Genomic DNA, 18,276 nt, shown 5'->3' on the forward strand with positions numbered 1-18,276 from the left:
ATTCCCCACTGAATATGTGATGTAGCAGCACATTGAGGCCACGATAGTCCACTTGCAGCCAATTTTCTTAATGATAACAGGAGGAAGGAACAGTGAAGACAGGATAAGGCATCCATAGACAACACTCAGCGAAGTAACTCCCAAGCCTTTCTCAGGGTTAAGGCTACTCTGTAGAGATATAGACAAAAATGAAGTTATGATAAAAATACACATGCTTTATCAAGGGATATGAAGGGAAATACACCTTTATGAAGGGATATGTCCAAAACACATTTCTCACTAATATATATCATTTTTCCTTAATAAACTACATGATATGAGAAATTGCATCCATATACAATTTTCCATATCATGTCATTTATTAAGGGGAAATTACCCTTTTTAAAATTTCTATGATAAATATGAGTGATCTTAAGAATTAATTTCCTGAACAAACATGTCAAACTGAACAATAAGATATTGCAAAACATAATTCAGTACACAGCAGAAAATAAAATAAATATAATTAGCAGGAAGCACTGAAAGCTGATTAACAAACAATATGGCAATGTAAGACATGTGATGTTTTCATAGCGATACAGAATTCTGCATTCACAATGTACAGTGGTTATTAAGTTTAAAAGTTCATGATACTTAGCTACAGTTAATGATACAGTAACATATCAGAATGAATGGCCATATTTACTAAGCAGTGCTAAGTATTAAGCAACTTCATAGAAAATTCCATTTATAGTAAATGTCCCAGTCTTTAGAATGTATATTCATAGTACAATACAAAGCTATTCACTTTACTATTGCAGCTTATTGAACAGATTTCATAGAATGATTTATTTATTTTATATATTTAATGTGTATCAATACATACATTTTATATATACAATATATATATATATCGGCTGTGATCCAAAATGCCAGCATGGCGCAGCAATAGAAAACCATAGAGAATTTATTAGGTCCAATAAGCAAACATTAGGCCCTATGTTTCGGTGTGTATGGGCCTGAAACGTCACTTGCTGTGTGCTATGTTCCTTTGAATAAAGGTATCTTTTTCAACACTAAAGCCATGTGTACAGCTTGATGCCTATTTGGATTTACTACTTATATATGAGTGATATGCTTATTATAGGATTGATTGCTACCCCTTTTTTGTTTGTTCCTTTATACTGCCGAGTGTGGACACACTCTATGGGGTTAAGCATCTTTCTTGCTGAAGAAAACAATGTTTGACTCCATGCAGTTGTATTTTTGGGACACTGTTTCCTTACTTTTTATAATTATAATTTGTGCATCAATACTTCTGTTGAGATTAAAGTAAAGGTAACCGGATCAGCGAGTTCAGTCAGAATCACTGAAACAGGTGTAGTACCTAGGTACTCATTGCCGTGAAGTAAGACAAAGAGCTAGCTATAATTTTAATGTCAGCACACAGTCTAAATATGAACCATGGAACCATTATGATGTATATGTGCTGTCAAACTTGCGCGCCAGCACGCCGAGCATGTACTCTAACACTTATGGAGGGTTACTAGCTAGACTGTGAATTGTTTGTAATGTGATGGTGTTTACCCTACCCTCTGTGAGATTCTCCTGTACCAGGTGTGTAGTGTTGGATACCTGCTGGTTTACAGGATGCCGAGTCATCCACTGGTGGTAGTGGGGACATCAGGACAGGCTTCTGGGGTAGATACTTGCTCTTTAGCTCATGGGTGTCAGCGCCTCCATCCCTTGCAGGCTCCAGGAAGATGATGCAATCCATGCAGGAGAATTTACACTACTCCCCGGTGGTAGATTGCACACCCGTCAGGAGTATAGTTGAACAGGAATACTTTATTATCTCTCTTCCTCTGCATACACAGTATAACCGGTATCTGCATTCACAGTCAATTGGTCTTCAACCTTAGGATGGTCCCCAGACATCCACCCCTGGCCTAGGGCACCAAGGGTAGTCCCAACTCTCTCCTGACTCCCTAATAGAGTCAGAGGTAAGGAACTTCCTCCCACTCCCCCAAGGGGAGTGGACAGCAGGTGCCAGTGCTCATTACACCTCTATGTGAGTCCTGTCTCTCTCAAGGGGGAGAGACACTCACTAAATTTAGGAAGTGCAGCCCCTTAAGAACGAGGAGGAAGGTCCAAGGTCTGAGCCCTTGATTGGGCAGAACACATGCCTTAGCCCACCTCCTCCCCTGTCACTGAAAGAAGCTGATTACTGTGGGGAAAACCCTGGATTGGTCCTGACACTGCCTGCACTGTTATCAGGGCTTGCATGTCAGGGAGGGCCTGCTAGTAGCCAAAATCAGACATGGCTACACTAATAACCAGAAATCAGATTCTGTGGGATATTAAGAACACTACAGAATGCTGACTGCCTATTACCAGGGCCGGTTCAACCTTTAGGCAAAATAGGCGGCCACGATGGGCACCAGAATTTTGGGTGGCACATTTCTAACACTGCAGGGGGGGGGGGTTCCCAGAGCACAGAGAGAGCTGGGCAGCTTTCTCCATCCTGATTGGCTGCATTACCCAGCAGTAGCCAATCAGGAGAAGATGTAAGGAGAATGGGGGCGAGTCCAAGCAGAGGAGGAAATAGCATGGACAAGAGAGAGGTGAGGGTGTCACTGTGTGCTCTGCCCTGGTGTGTGTGTGCGTGTTTTCTATGGCTGTCCAATGTGTATGTGTATGTTTGTGTGTATGTCAGGGGGAGAGAGAATGACAGAGAGGGGGGGTGAATGACAGAGAGAGGGAGGGGAAACTGACAGAGAGAGGGGGGAGAATGACATATAGGGGGCAGAATGACAGAGAGAGGGAAGAGAAAATGGAGGACAGAGAATGAGGGAGGGGGAGAGAGAATAGGGAGAGAGTGGGGAATGAAAATGACAGGGGCTGAGGTGGGAGTAACTGGGAGAGAGGGGCGGGAAAAATAATGATGGAGAGAGGGGTAGAGAGAGAGAGAGAGAGAGGGGGGAGAGAGGGAGAGGGAGAGAGAGGTGTTTGAATATTAGAAAAAATATATCCGGTATAACATCTAATTTTTCAGTTAGATAGAAAAAGAAATCTGAAAGTAAATTGTGTGTGGGGGGTGGGGGTGGACCAAGAGGTAGGACTTGAATTCAGGGTGACAAAGATCAGTGGATGTCGTTAAGGATCAAGTGAAGCATATACTTGTCAACGAAAGATGGACATTCCATGTTTCAGATAAGGAGGAGAGATTTATAGAAAAACCATTGTCTGGCATTATCTCACGCTCACATGAATATTTTCACCTCACTTCATGATATAGTGCCTAATTGCTAACCAGATATTATCCTGCATTTCTGCAATTGGTTGTCTGCAATTTTGAACACTACAGTATTATGAATTGTGCCTTACATTACCCAAACATTTACATTATAATGGTTCCATGGTTCATATTTAGACTGCTGATGTTACATTTATAACCGGCTCTGTTTACTTCACGGTAATGAGTACCCGGGTACTGCACCTGTTTCAGTGATTCTCATTGAACTCACAGATCCGGTTACCCTTTCTTTAATCTCACCAGAGGTATTGATACAGGAATTATAATTATATGTATACAGTAAGTGATGTTGCTAGGAACTGACACCTGTTTTAGAGCTTTACGTATTTGGTAATGTTATTTATGCTATTTTTGTATTATGCTATCTCATTAATTTACCTGTAAGATATATATATATAGGTAGGGGTGTTCCTCACAGCAGTGGTGCAGCCGCAGCAACGCAGTAGGAACGAGACAGCACTCAGAGGTAATTTTCAAAAAGATTTTATTAGTAGGTGTATATTAGTAGGTGGCACAAATGCCAACGTTTCGTCCTCACAGGGGGACCTTTCTCAAGGCAGTGCCAACTACTCTCCATTGAATATATATATATATATATATATATATATATATACACATATAGATAAAGCAACTGTAAATATTACTGTATGTTCATTTGCATGTCTTAGACAGGTCTGCAACCCTGTCTTTCCCCATTGTCACCCAGCATACAGCGCTTCCACTGCAACAAGGGATTCTGGGAAATGACATGCAAATGAGCACTCAGTGCCACCTTTTGTCTCAAGCTTGTATTACACAAGCCAATCCTCAAGCCAATGCATGCTGTTTTAAACACAGCTTTTAGACAGAGGCTGGGATGAGATGCAAAGCCATTAGACCCACTCACATACAGTACATGTTTCAACCTTGATGGGTATCATCAGAGTGAGGCTGGTCTTAATGGCTAGCAGGTTTGAGACTAGACTAGGTAATCACCACTGTCATTAAGGTTATGGTGGGTAAAAAAAGTGACAAAAACCCTCCACAGTAAAGCATAAAGCAACTGTAAATATTACTGTATGTTCATTTGCATGTCTTAGACAGGTCTGCAACCCTGTCTTTCCCCATGGTCACCCAGCATACAGCGCTTCCACTGCAGCAAGGGATTCTGGGAAATGACATGCACATGAGCACTCAGTGCCACCTTTTGTCCCAAGCTTGTACTGTATTACACAAGCCAATCCTCAAGCCAATGCATGCTGTTTTAAACACAGCTTTTAGACAGAGGCTGGGATGAGATGCAAAGCCATTAGACCCACTCACATACATGTTTCAACCTTGATGGGTATCATCAGTGTGAGGCTGGTCTTAATGGCTAGCAGGTTTGAGACTAGACTAGGTAATCACCACTGTCATTAAGGTTATGGTGGGTAAAAAAAGTGACAAAAACCCTCCACAGTAAAGCATAAAGCAACTGTAAATATGATAGATAGATAGATAGATAGATAGATAGATAGATAGATAGATAGATAGATAGATAGATAGATAGATAGATATGTTATCTGTGACTGAAACCTATCCCTCCCCCCTGTGCTGTATGCAATTTATGACTTGAGGTGTTAAATGATCCCTGAATGATCATGATGTAAGGGTCTGTGTATGTGTGTGTGTGTGTTTATGTGTATATGTAAATATATATTTATAAAGCGCCCACAGTGTATACAGTGCTTTACAAAAGGTGTGTGGAGTGGGAGTGTATTCCAATGGTGTGGATACTGTAGGTGTAGAAATGTAAGAGGGTGTTGCAATATTATAAGTGTGTGTGGATACTACTGTATGTAGTCCCTATTGGTATATAGGGATGAAATTACATTGTGAATTAGTATGTGTGCGAGAGACAGCTGTGTGCATTCATATAGCGCAGTATGTATAGCCATTGCTGCCATAGTGAATACATGAATGTGATAAAAGAGGTGCGAACACCATTAAGTGAATAATAGCAATAAAGTGTTAAGCTAAATAACACAACACATAGGAACTAATTCAATCGTGACAAATAAAGTGAAATATAAGGTCTAATATCCCAGCTCAAACCCTCTGTTGGGACCTGTCTTCACGGGTTCCAAGACTTAAGGATATTTCTCAAACAATCCAGGGGGAGCATGTAAGGGAAAAGAAGACAAACAACGCAAACAATATAAGTGCAGGTGTTTGGATTATCTGAGATACAGTATGATAATGTCCGTAATCTTGGCTGTATGCACAGCCTACTCACAGGATACAGAAGATATAAAGGCACTTGCAAGGGGGGCTGCTACCGTTTTCAGAGGATATGTGCTTATCAGGACTCCCATCCAATGGCACAGAGGGGAATGAGTCAACAATAAGGAGAGATAGAAAGACTAGATAGCACAGATTAATTAAGTAAATTAGATCTTTATGTATAAAATATAAAATGCGCACTCACAATTGTGCATAAAAAAGGCATACATCACTCAATAGTAAATAACAGGGTCACCGCACCGCGATGTCTCTCACCGCCTCCCTTCAGTCGGATGCCTCCAGATAACTGTGAAGTCTTTGCGGGAACTGTATATTTGCTCCGTCGCGCCCGTCAGAGCGTCTGACGTCACCTCTGCTGTTGCTCCCGAGATGTGAGACGGCTTGCCTGTGTGGCCAAACTTCACTCTACGCGTTTCACCCAGAAAACTAATATGGCCTCGTCAGGAGTGTCTAGACAGGGCTGCCAACAGAAATCATGGGGCCCAGGACAAATGAAAGGAGCAGGATAAGCCCCCTCCCCCCCCATAGCACACCTTCCACTGAAAAATATTTTTTAGCGCGCAACTTTTACTTAACAATTCTTCTTATTATAATACAGAAAAAACCATTACAATGCAATCTGTTTATTTTTATATTTTCAACAAAAGACAGGTGACTTCCTGCCTGGGTTGGTGACTGACTGACCGACCGGGTGGGTGACTGACTTGACTGACTTGGTGACTGACTGGGTGGGTGGCTGACTGGGTGGGTAGGTGACTGACTGGGTGGGTGACTGACTGGATGAGTGGGTGGGTGACTGCTGGGTGGGTGACTGACTTTGACTGACTTAGAGGGTGACTGGGTGGGTGGGTGACTGACTGCCTGAGTGGGTGGGTGAGTTAGTGACTGGGTGGGTGAGTGACTGGGTTGGGTGACCGAGTGACTGGGTGGGTGACTGGGTGGGTGACTGAGTGACTGGATGGGTGGATAGGTGACTGAGTGACTGGATGGGTGGGTGGGTAAGTGAGGGACTGGGTGGGTGGATGGGTGACTGGGTGGGTGACTGAGTGACTGAGTGGGTGACTGGGTGGGTGGTTGAGTGTGTGACTGGGTGAGTTGGGTGACTGAGTGACTGGGTGATTGACTGGGTGAGTGACTGAGTGGGTGACTGAGTGACTGGGTTGACTTGGGTGGGTGACTGAGTGACTGGGTGACTGAGTGACTTAGTGGGTTGGGGGACTGAGTGACTGGGTCTGACTGAGTGACTGGGTGGGTGGTTGAGTGTGTGACTGGGTGAGATGGGTGACTGAGTGACTGGGTTGACTTGGGTGGGTGACTGAGTGACTTAGTGGGTGGGTGGGGGACTGAGTGACTGGGTGGGTGGATGGGTGACTGGGTGGGTGACTGGGTGGGTGGGTGAGTGACTGGGTGGTTGACTGGGTGGGTGACTGGGTTGAATTGGGTGGGTGACTGAGTGACTGGGTGACTAAGTGGATGAGTGACTGAGTGGGCAACTAAGTGACTGGGTGGGTGACTGAGTGACTGGGTGGGTGACAAAGTGACTGGGTGTGTGACTGAGTGAGTGAGTTGGGTGGGTGACTGGGTGAGTGAATGGGTGGGTGCGTGACTTAGTGGGTTAGTGGGTGACTGAGTGACTGGGTGGGTTGGTGACTGATTGGGTGACTGATTGACTGGGTGGGTGACTGAGTGACTGGGTGGGTGACTGGGTGGGTAGGTGACTAAGTGACTGGGTGGGTGAATAAGTGACTGGGTGGGTGACTAAGTTACTGGGTGGGTGGGTGACTGATTGAATGGGTAGGTTGACTGAGTGACTGGGTGGGTGAGTGACTGAGTGACTGGGTGGGTGACTTGACTGGGTGGGTGAGTGAGTTACTGGGTGGGTGACTTGACTGACTGGGTAGCTGGGTGAGTTAGTGACTGGGTGGGTGAGTGAGTAAGTGACTGATTGGGCAACTGAGTCACTGGGTGGGTGACTGAGTGTGTGGGTGACTGTGTCGGTGGGTGACTTAGTGACTGGGTGGATGGGTGACTGAGTATCTGGGTGGGTGGGTGGCTGAGTGACTGAGTGACTTGACTGAGTGACTTGAGTGACTGAGTGGGTGACTGATTGACTTAGTGGGTGGGTGGGGGACTGAGTGACTGGGTCTGACTGAGTGACTGGGTGGGTGAGTGACTGGGTGGGTGAGTGACTGGGTGAGTGACTGATTGGGCGACTGAGTGACTGGGTGGGTGAGTGGGTGACAGTGTGGGTGACTGAGTGACTGGGTGACTGAATGACTGAGTGGGTGGGTGTGTGGGTGACTGAGTGACTGGGTAGGTGACTGAGTGACTGGGTGGGTTTGACTGAGTGACTGGGTGGGTTTGACTGAGTGACTGGGTGGGTAAGTGACTGAGTGACTGGGTGGGTGACTGAGTGACTGGGTTGACTGAGTGACTGGTTGGTTGAGTGAGTGAGTGACTGGGTGGGTGGGTGAGTGAGTTACTGGGTGGGTGACTGGGTGGTTTGGGGAGTGAGTGACTGGGAGGGTGGATGAGTGAGTGAATGAGTGGGTGGGTGAGTGACTGGATGGGTGCCTGGGTGGGTGACTGACCTTGACTGGGTGGATGCTGCTTCCTGCTTCCTTGCCCGCCAGATGCGAGTTAGGCTGTGGGGGGGGGGGCACAGGAGGTAGGAGGCTCGGGGGGGGGGGGGCGAGACTGGCGAGCTAATTCCGCGGCTGCTGCCCGGGGCAGGAGGTGCGCGCGGGGGAATCTGTGTTGGCGCATGCGGGGGAATATGCGTTGGCGCACGTGGGGGAAGCTGTGTTGGCGCACGCGGGGGAAGCTGTGTTGGCAGGTGTGTGGAGGAAGCTGTGTTGGCAGGCGTGGTCTCGCAACGGCGCTTCCCCTCCATCCCACGTTGGGAGCGGGGAGGGTGCGTGGAGGGTGTGGGGGGGAGCGGGCCCACAGGCAGCAGGCCATATCCCCTGCTTCCCTGCGCATGCACGAAGTATCGCCGGCATTTTTTACTTCTGACTTTTTTTTTATAAAATGGGCACGCCGCGCAGTGGGCCTTGGTGAGCGCACTGAGCCGGAAAATGATCACTTCAAAATTCTACAAGAGAAAGGTTTCTCTCTTCCTTCTCCACCATAAACTTTTACTTTTGAAAATGCCCCAGAGCTGACCCCCGAGAGAGGACGTGCTATACCACCGATTACCGCCGGCAGCATGGAAATGGCGGCACATGACCACCTTATTCCTGTTTACAGGGAGGCCAGGTCTTCATGGTGGATCCGCACGCTATGGACGCTCCTCTTTCCTTCATGAATAATCTCCCATATTATAGACAATCATATCATTCATCACTGCTAAAGAGTTAAAGTCAAACTCTGGGTGAGCTGCAGTGTCTATGTGGATATAACAGGTTTCCTTATTGCAGGGTCCTAGACACAGTTGTGTTTGTTGTGTTCCTGTTCTATGCTGTTTTATAATATTATACAGTAATACAGTATGTTTTCTTAATGCCTCCACATGACTGCTCACCTTGTTAAAACATACTGTAAGACTCTGGGAGAAGTTCACTTTACCTGTTTATTGTTCTGTTAAATGTGTTATTAAGCCTCACTACATCTCACTGCTCTGGAGACTATTTAACTGTAAAGAATATTTTAGGTTAAAAATGCTGAGGATTTAATATTAGTTTTTATTATTCTGACACATCAGGTAACTCAATATATGAGGACCTTTAACATCTGATAGCTTGTGAATTGTCACACAAAATCTCTACAACCTCAGTTTAGAGTTATCATATTCTGCCTCCAGTCTCCTAGTGGGTTGGATCCAGTCTGTACTATCCTTATTATTATGAGGCTCCGGTTTGCTGGTATTTTAGTAGAAATCTGTCACACAATATTTTCATCCCAGCGGCTAAAGTTTAATTTCTTCTCTTCCTATTCACAATATTAATAACATGTTGAAATAACAAGAGAGACAAAAAAGGGCTTTATAATTTACGTGATGTATGTACACAATAATATATACACCTGATATGTGCATTTACTATAATATGCATGTTATGTTCCTATTTGGCTATTTTGCACTACTTTGTTATTTGTGTATATATGAAAATGTATCTCACTGTATTGTTACAAAGCCTGTTAATAAATAAAGTTTAAAAAAATGTACCTGAAGTCAATGCTACTATGCACAGCAATTTCCACTTAATTGAAAGGAATCAAACACAGTAGTGAGATTAAACTCCTTTAATAGCTGTGCTACATTTGTATATCTACACTGTTTAAATAGATCCATCTAAACAAAAAAAATTTAAACACATTTCACATTCCGTTATGTTACCTGCAAACTCTGAAGTCCTCCATATGCTGTAAACAAGAGCAGAAATCCAAAGGAAACAATTAAGATGTTCTTAAGAGGTTTTATATCCATTCTTTCAAGTTCCTGACAGGTGTCAAACTGTTCTTCAGATGCTGTTTATAAAAACTTGGAGAAAAAAATACCATGACACAAGCAAAAGTAACGCAATGGGAACAAATTGGAAATAGTTTAAAATGTGCAAACTGGTTGGAGTGTTTCAGAGTCCAAAGATTACTGTTTATTTCTTAGATAAAAGCACATACTTGAGTTTTGAATATTTTGATTGACTATTCAGTTCTTAATTTTTTAAATCATAATAACATAGGAAAGGATTAGGGATGGGCCCTTTGGGCTGAAATCCAGTTTGTAAATAAAACTAACCTTTAAAAGTCACTTTGGTACTTGTGATCATTTCTGTGTGTGAGACACAAATGCACTATTTGGAAGGCTAAAGCCTATAATTGTTGCGTGGGGAAGTAGAAATATCAGCCTGCCCTGCAACTACAGGCTGCTTAATTAATCCCAGCTGAGCTTTGCCTTTAAATATCAGGCATTTCCCAGCCTCCTTCACTAGTTGTGATATCAGAATGCAATCCTGCAGTCTACAGGTAGTCCTCGTTATCCAACGTTTCACTTTACAATGAATGGCATATCCAACGCAACCTTATGGGACGTTTTTCGACGCCGGAATGCATTATCCTACGTTATCCTTCACCTGAATGCGTTATGCAACGCTCATCGCCACTGATTAACATGGGACTCACTTTGTAATGGTTTCACTATCCGACGCTACTTCCAGAACGGATTCCTGTCGTGTCTGGCCCTCTCGCACTCCTACTTCTTCTTCCCGGGCAATCTATGCTTCACGTGCTCCCCTGATGTATTCATCACCAACCATAAACTATACTTTGCTCACCTGGCCATCCTCCTCTCTTTCCGGGAAACCTAAGCTTCACCATACCAACCGTCCTCCCTCCTTGGGAAAGCCACGCTCCTTTTTTTTCTCCATTTTATGGTTTAACTTACTCACACCCAGCCGCTTTCCCTCCCCCCAGCTGCCTAACTTCACTCTCGCTTCTGGTTACCACTGTGTGTGTACATTGCTGCCCAGACAGTCTTTTTTTGGGGGGCAGCTAAATTCCTATTATATATATATATATACTAGCTGATATACCCGGCGTTGCCCGGGATTGCAGGGGCGGGGTGCGTGAAGGGCGGGGTGGGAAGGGGGGATGCGTGAAGGGCGGGGTGGGTGCGGGGGGTGAAGGGCGGGGAGGGGGTGGGGGGCATGAAGGGCGGGGAGGGGGTGGGGGGCAAAGGGCAGGGAGGGGGTGGGGGGCAAAGGGCTGGGGGCGAAGGGCAGGGGGTGGGGGGCAAAGGGGAGGGGGTGGGGGGTGAAGGGCAGGGGGGCGAAGGGCAGGGGGTGGGGGGCAAAGGGCAGGGGGTGGGGCAAAGGGCAGGGGTGGGGGCGAAGGGCAGGGGGTGGGGTGCAAAGGGCATGGGGCGAAGGGCAGGGGGCGAAGGGCAGGTGGGTGAAGGGCAGGGGGTGGGGGGCGAAGGGCAGGGGTAGGGGGGCGAAGGGCAGGGGCGAAGGGCAGGGGGTGGGGGTGAAGGGCAGGGGGTGGGGGCGAAGGGCAGGGGTGGGGAGCGAAGGGCAGGGGTGGGGGGTGAAGGGCAGGGGGTGGGGGGCGAATGGCAGGGGGCGAAGGGCAGGGGGCGAAGGGCAGGGGGTGAAGGGCAGGGGTAGGGGGTGAAGGGCAGGGGGTGGGGGTGAAGGGCAGGGGTGGGGGGTGGGCAGGGGTGGGGGGTGAAGTACAGGGGTAGGGCATGGGGGGTGAAGAGCAGGGGTAGGGGGGGGGTGAAGGGCAGGGGTTGGGGGGGTGAAGGGCAGGGGTTGGGGGGGTGAAGGGCAGGGGGTTGGGGGGTGAAGGGCAGGGGGTGGGGGGGCAAGTGTGGGGGGTGGAGGGGGCAAGGGTGGGGGGGGTGTGAAGGGCAGGGGTAGGGGGTGTGTGAAGGGCAGGGGTGGGGGCGAAGGGCAGGGGGTGGGGGGCAAAGGGCATGGGGAGAAGGGCAGGGGGCGAAGGCAAGTGGGTGAAGGGCAGGGGGTGGGGGGCGAAGGGCAGGGGGCGAAGGGCAGGGGGTGGGGGGGCGAAGGGCAGGGGGTGGGGGCGAAGGGCAGGGGGTGGGGGCGAAGGGCAGGGGGTGGGGGCGAAGGGCAGGGAGCAAAGGGCAGGGGTGGGAGGTGAAGGGCAGGGGGTGGGGGGTGAAGGGCAGTGGGCGAAGGGCAGGGGGTGAAGGGCAGGGGTAGGGGGTGAAGGGCAGGAGCAGGGGGTGGGGGTGAAGGGCAGGGGTGGGGGGTGGGCAGGGGTGGGGGGTGAAGGGTAGGGGGTGGGGGGTGAAGTACAGGGGTAGGGCATGGGGGGTGAAGAGCAGGGGTAGGGGGGGGTGAAGGGCAGGGGTTGGGGGGTGAAGGTCAGGGGTTGGGGGGGTGAAGGGCAGGGGTTGGGGGGGTGAAGGGCAGGGGGTGGGGGGGTGAAGGGCTGGGGGGTGAAGGGCAGGTGGTGGGGGGGCAAGTGTGGGGGGTGGGGGGGATGTGAAGGGCAGGGGTAGGGGGTGTGTGAAGGGCAGGGGTAGGGGGGGTGAAGGGCAGGGGTAGGGGGGTGAAGGGCAGGGGTGGGGGGGTGAAGGGCAGGGGTGGGGGGGGTTGAAGGGCAGGGGTAGGGCGGGTGAAAGGGCAGGGGTAGGGGGGGGTGAAAGGGCAGGGGTAGGGGGGGTGAAAGGGCAGGGGTAGGGGGGAGGGCAGGGATAGGGGTGAAAGTGAGGCACAAATTGTTGGCAGGAGTAAAATGTCCCTCTCCACACACACACACGACGGGAGTGAGAGGTGGTGGAGAGTGGGACTGGCGTAGATTCGAGGAGGCTGCTTGGCCCGCCAGCGGCCGGGGAGGTAGTGCCGGGGAGGTAAGGGAGCGCCAGGGAGGTAAGGGAGCGCCGGGGAGGTAAGGGAGCGCTGGCGGCTGGGTTAGGAGTGCCGCGGTGCGCTTCCCCTCCGTCCGGGAGCCGGTTGAGAGCGAGGGGGGAGGAGCCTGAAGTTGGCGGCTGTGGCAGGAGGGCCGCGCCGCGCTTCCACTCCGTCCGGGAGCCGGTGCAGGGTGGCGCACGTGATGTGGGGGACAGAGGGGGGGGAGAGAGAGAGCATGTGTGTGTGTCTGTGTCTGTCCTTTGGCCCGTCAGTCCGCCTCAGGCCAATGAGAGGTGTGCGGGGGCGGGCGGGCCAAGGGAGCAATCTCATTGGCCTGAGGCGGAGTGACGGGCCAAAGGTCCAATGCGATTGCCCCTAGGGACAGGACAACCAGACTCACATACAACGGTTTGAGAAATATATATATATATATATACACAGTGGTCGACAAATCACCAAAAAATCTACTCGCCGAACAAAAAAATCTACTCGCCACCTAGTACCACTTGTGTGCTGCTTGGGCGAATAGGAGCTCGCCACGATGTTTAATCCACTCGCCCGGGGCGAGCAAATGTATAGGTTTGTCGAACACTGTATATATATATATATATATATATATATATATATATATATATATATATATATATACACACTGTTACATTCTTTAGAATACCAAGAGGAAGGGCATGATTCCTAACAGGTTTCCTCCATATCGTTTTCTTTCATGTCCTGCATGCTGCTGAACAGTCTTTGAACGATACAACAGCTTTTTTGGCCTCTTTCCCTCCACCCTACACGTAATTGAGCCAAAGTTCCTAATTCAATTAATTGTTATCAATACTGATTCATTACCAAGGTATACACAGGACAATTGGTAGACAAAACTTGTAATGGTCGTGTGGGGGAGAAGCAATTAAAGCCCAGACTTTCAACCTGTCTCACTCTAGCTGGCTGAATTAATCTTCGCTGAACGTTGCCTTTAAATTTTAAGCATTTCCCCATCATCTTTGCTAGCTCTGAAATCAAAATCCATCCTCCAACCCTCATCACTAGGGATAGGAGGAACAGTCCAAATCCGTTTCCCGCAAATTATTTTTACCCATCTGTCCCCCCCTTCCCTTAAAATGAGTGACACTTTCAATTTAATAGTTGATATATATCCCCTCAAATCTCCCTCTAAATAACTTCGGGAGACATGTCTGTGCTGAAAATGGATCATACCAGAGGTACCTGGCTGGGATATATACTATTGGCTATGCAAATTATATTTAAACGAGTCCCACATTTCCAAAAATGATTTCCATACCAACTATATAGAGTTAATAAGTGTAAGGTGTAAGGCACTAACCTAATGACTAGAATGGTGTCAAATCCAATATGACTAGAACCCACAACCACAGCTTTTCTAGGGCACAGCTATAGCAGTATGAGCTATTCCAGCTGATGGGGTAATATCACTGTCACGATACTTTTGAGCTGCTCACTGCTCAGACATGTAGCTAATCTAGTATATCTCACAGGTATCTCAGGTGTGCTCCACAAGGAACATTAAACTGTCAACCAAGAAGTGGACGTGCTCTGCTTTTAAAGGAATTCAAGGGGAGGGAGCTACTACAGATATATGCACTTATTTTGGTGCTACATGAAAGATATGCACAAAGGAGGCTACAGTATAGTGTAAAAACTAAAGCAAATTGGACTCGCTAAAAATATTTGTACGTGGATTGAAAACTGGTTGAAGGATAGACAACAGAAAGAAAAATTAACTTTTTCAAGTTGGGCTAAAGTTGTGAGTGGCGTACCTCAAGGATTGTTACTGGGACCCCTGTTTTTTAACTTGTTTATTAATAACCTTGAGGTTGGCATAGAGAGCAAGTCTCCATCTTTGCTGATGAAACTGAATTGTGTAAGGAAGTAGAATCAGAGCAGGATGTAATTTCCATCTAGAAGGATAGATTTGGAAACTTGGGCAGGTAAATGGCAAATGAGGTTTAATACAGATAAATGTAAGTTTATGCATTTGGGAAACAAGAATAAACAGGTAACTTACAAATTATGGTAAATGGGGACAAATTAGGAGAATCCTTGATGGAGACGGATTTAGGAGTGCTTGTAGACAGCAGGGGTAACTATAGTGCCTAATGTCATGCAGTAACTGCAAAGTCAAACAAGATCTTATCTTGCATTAAACAGGCATTGGATGGAAGGGAAGTAAACATCATTTGGAATTCGTTACCCATGGAGACTGTAATGACAGATACAATAGATAGCTTCAAAAAAAGGTTGAACATCTTTTTAGAAACTAAAGGTATAAAGGGATATACCAAATAAGTAAACATGGGAAGCATGTTGATCCAGAGAGTAATTTAACATTTGTAGTCAGGGAGGAGTGGCGGTCCCGTGTTGACAGTGATAAACCCTTAAACTTTACCAGGGAAGTGGAGCTGTAACAAGTAAGTGTCAGTCCCTTGGCCAGCCCTGAAGATGAACTGAAAACTGCCACGCATAACTGTGATCTCCTCTGTGAACGATTGAAAAAGGAGATAGAAGCTAATGCCAAGCTACAGAGTGATCTGTTCACAATTACCTTTGACTGTGGAACTGTGATGAACATGGAGCGACGCTTATGTAGTGACTTCAAAGACCTGACAACTGAGCTGAATACGGCGAACGCTATTAATACCGACATCATAAAGAAACAGAGGCGCTCGCAACAAAATTATTGCTGACTTGCAGCAGAAACAGGAGGAGGCTCAATAGCAGGCCTTCCATCTCAGTGTAGACCTTGGACTATCTCAGAAGGCATCTCTCAGTCTCGATGCAGAGCTCAGAGGCTCTCGAAAGGAGGTTGACCGCCTTAATACGGAGCTCAAACTCTCTCGTGTAGAGATTTGCAGTCTCCATTACGGGCTAGAAATCTACCAGAAAGCATTTCACAGTCTAGGTACTGAGCAGGACATCTTCCAGAAAGAGGTCCATTCACTCAATATAGAGCTGGATGTGTCTTGCCAGGAGATTAACAGTATCCAGACAGAGTTGGACATATCACAGAATGAGGTTCATACTCTCCGCATGGAGCTGGATGCTTCTAACCAGGTGATCAGCAGTCGACACACAGAACTGGAAATCTCCAAAAAGTAATTTCACAGTATCGCTGAGGAGCTGGAACTATCTCAAAAAGATATCCGCAGGCTTAGTATGGATCGTAAAGGTGCTCAAAAGGAGCTTTACACCCTCAACCTAGAGATAGAAGTCTCACACAAGGAAACCGGGAGTCTCCACTCAAAAGTGTGTACAGTAAATGGAATGAGAATTACGAGGAGGCCCTGAATATTATAGCAAAAACCATATAAAGTATATCGCTCACTGATGCATGTAATTTGACATTTGTATAAATTGATTATAGCCTAAGATATCAAGATAGATACCGGGTGCTACCTGTGTGCTGATATGAAATGTATTTTCAGAGAAGGAAAAAGGCTTTATGTTGTAAAGACTTTCCCTAGCAAGAAGCACATTAACGGTGCACACCTAGGCTGTTAAAACTTAACATTTATTGTGCTTTGATTAAAATAATGGTACACATATACATTAAACTTTATATCCAAAATTAAACAGTGTGTATCGTGTTATTAAGAAGCTTAATTGATAAGTTGTGCAAGTATAAGACTCTGTTAATTAATCCATACCCATCATTATTGTGTAATCATAGGATACGTATATATAATAATCCTACAATAATGGATAAGTGTATACTCCTGTGTGCAGTTATAATAGTAATGCTGACATCAATACTTCAACAAGCACATTGTCCCTACCACAGGTGAAGTAACTAGTTGCTGGAATAATTGTTAGACCAGTGGTCCTGACTGAATGTCACTCAATGCTATATAAGAGATATGGGTCAGTAACACAGCATACCTAATTACTCACCATAGACTGTGCCTATTGTGCATATACACCCTGGTGAACTGCTGATATTGCCAGATATAATTGGTTCTCACTATATATAAACGTCATAAACATTATGACACAGTTCTAACATCACTGTATAATTTTACACTCATCTAATTGCAATACAAGGATTACACAGTTATATTAGAAAGAGTGGACAGTGCCCTAAGGTTGGGTGCAATGCACAGCACAGTGAATGGTGAGAGGTAAGTGGATTGATTCCGTGCCAGTGACCCATTAGTTTATAATTATTCCAACATTATAATGTCATGAAAGTCATTGACTACATTAATAAGTTCGGTCAAAAGCTAGCTTAATATCCCTCAGTTCAAACATAGGTAACAATGGTAGAGACTAATAACAATCTAGCACACGGCGGTGCTTTCTATCAGCATGATACAACCTTTCAAACTGCCACAGTGTCGATACACAGTGTAAATACCAGCCTCTGACGAAGCTCCCTGGTGGGAGGGAAACGCGTTAGGCAGTACACGTGGTGATGTCACTGAACGTGGGTGGGACGTGGTGACGTCATCGCAGGAGGAGTGCCAGACTCCGTGTATCGACACTGTGGCAGTTTGAAAGGTTGTATCATGCTGATAGAAAGCACCGCCGTGTGCTAAATTGTTATTAGTCTCTACCATTGGTACCTATGTTTGAACTGAGGGATATTAAAGCTGCAGTTCAGTCTTTTTTTATTTTATTTATTTTTTTACTTTAATAGTTTCATGTGTGCAATCTCTACTTAACTAAAGAACTGTATAGCTGCAGGTCAATCCGTTCTCTGTGTATTGATCGGCGAAATTTGGCGACATTTTAAAAGCTGGGGTTTGTTTATAATCTGCTCCGTCAGTCAGTGGAAGATCATGAATATTCATGAGTCTCCCAGTGACGTGCGCTTGCTCCCGATCTGCTGCTGTGATGTGTCCCCCTTCTGCCCCGATCCCTGTGCCTGCCTCCCTGCCCATGCAGGAGATGGAGGGGGGTTGACTTGCCCCCGTGGGGGGGAAGGGGGGAGTGGGTGATGTGTCCCCCTTCTTCCCCGATCACCGTGAGGTTGCGCTGCCCCCGTGGGGGGAGCGGGTGATGTGTCCCCCTTCTTCCCCGATCACCGTGCCTGCCTCCCTGCCCGTGCGGGAGATGGAGTGAGGTTGCGCTGCCCCCGGAGGGGGGGGGAGCGGGTGATGTGTCCCCCTTCTTCCCCGATCACCGTGAGGTTGCGCTGCCCCCGTGGGGGGGGGGGGGGGAGTGGGTGATGTGTCCCCCTTCTTCCCCGATCACCGTGGCTGCCTCCCTGCCCGCGCTGGAGATGGAGTGGGGTTGTGCGGCCACCGGGAGGGTGTGTGTGTGTGTGTGTGTGTGTGTGTGTGTGTGTGTGTGTGTGTGTGTGTGTGTGAGAGAGATATTATATATATATATATATATATATATATATATATATATATATAT

At 47.1% G+C, this 18,276-nt stretch overlaps 1 protein-coding gene across 2 annotated transcripts in view; it reads right to left on the minus strand.

The window, feature by feature from the left end:
* The window catches only part of LOC142493240 (protein unc-93 homolog A-like), a 78,807-nt gene that overhangs the window by 39,129 nt on the left and 21,402 nt on the right, over window positions 1-18,276 (minus strand). For both annotated transcript variants that reach the window (XM_075596927.1, XM_075596926.1), the window contains exons 2-3: window positions 9,894-10,037; window positions 1-168 (exon numbers count right to left, since the gene is read on the minus strand). The exon at window positions 1-168 is cut by the window's left edge and continues 14 nt beyond it. In XM_075596927.1, the coding sequence (XP_075453042.1) occupies window positions 1-168; window positions 9,894-9,983 (258 nt within the window). In that variant the 5' untranslated portion in view covers window positions 9,984-10,037. The remainder of the gene's footprint in view (window positions 169-9,893; window positions 10,038-18,276) is intronic.

This window comes from Ascaphus truei, chromosome 4 (genome assembly GCF_040206685.1).
Source record: "Ascaphus truei isolate aAscTru1 chromosome 4, aAscTru1.hap1, whole genome shotgun sequence".
NCBI lineage: Eukaryota > Metazoa > Chordata > Amphibia > Anura > Ascaphidae > Ascaphus > Ascaphus truei.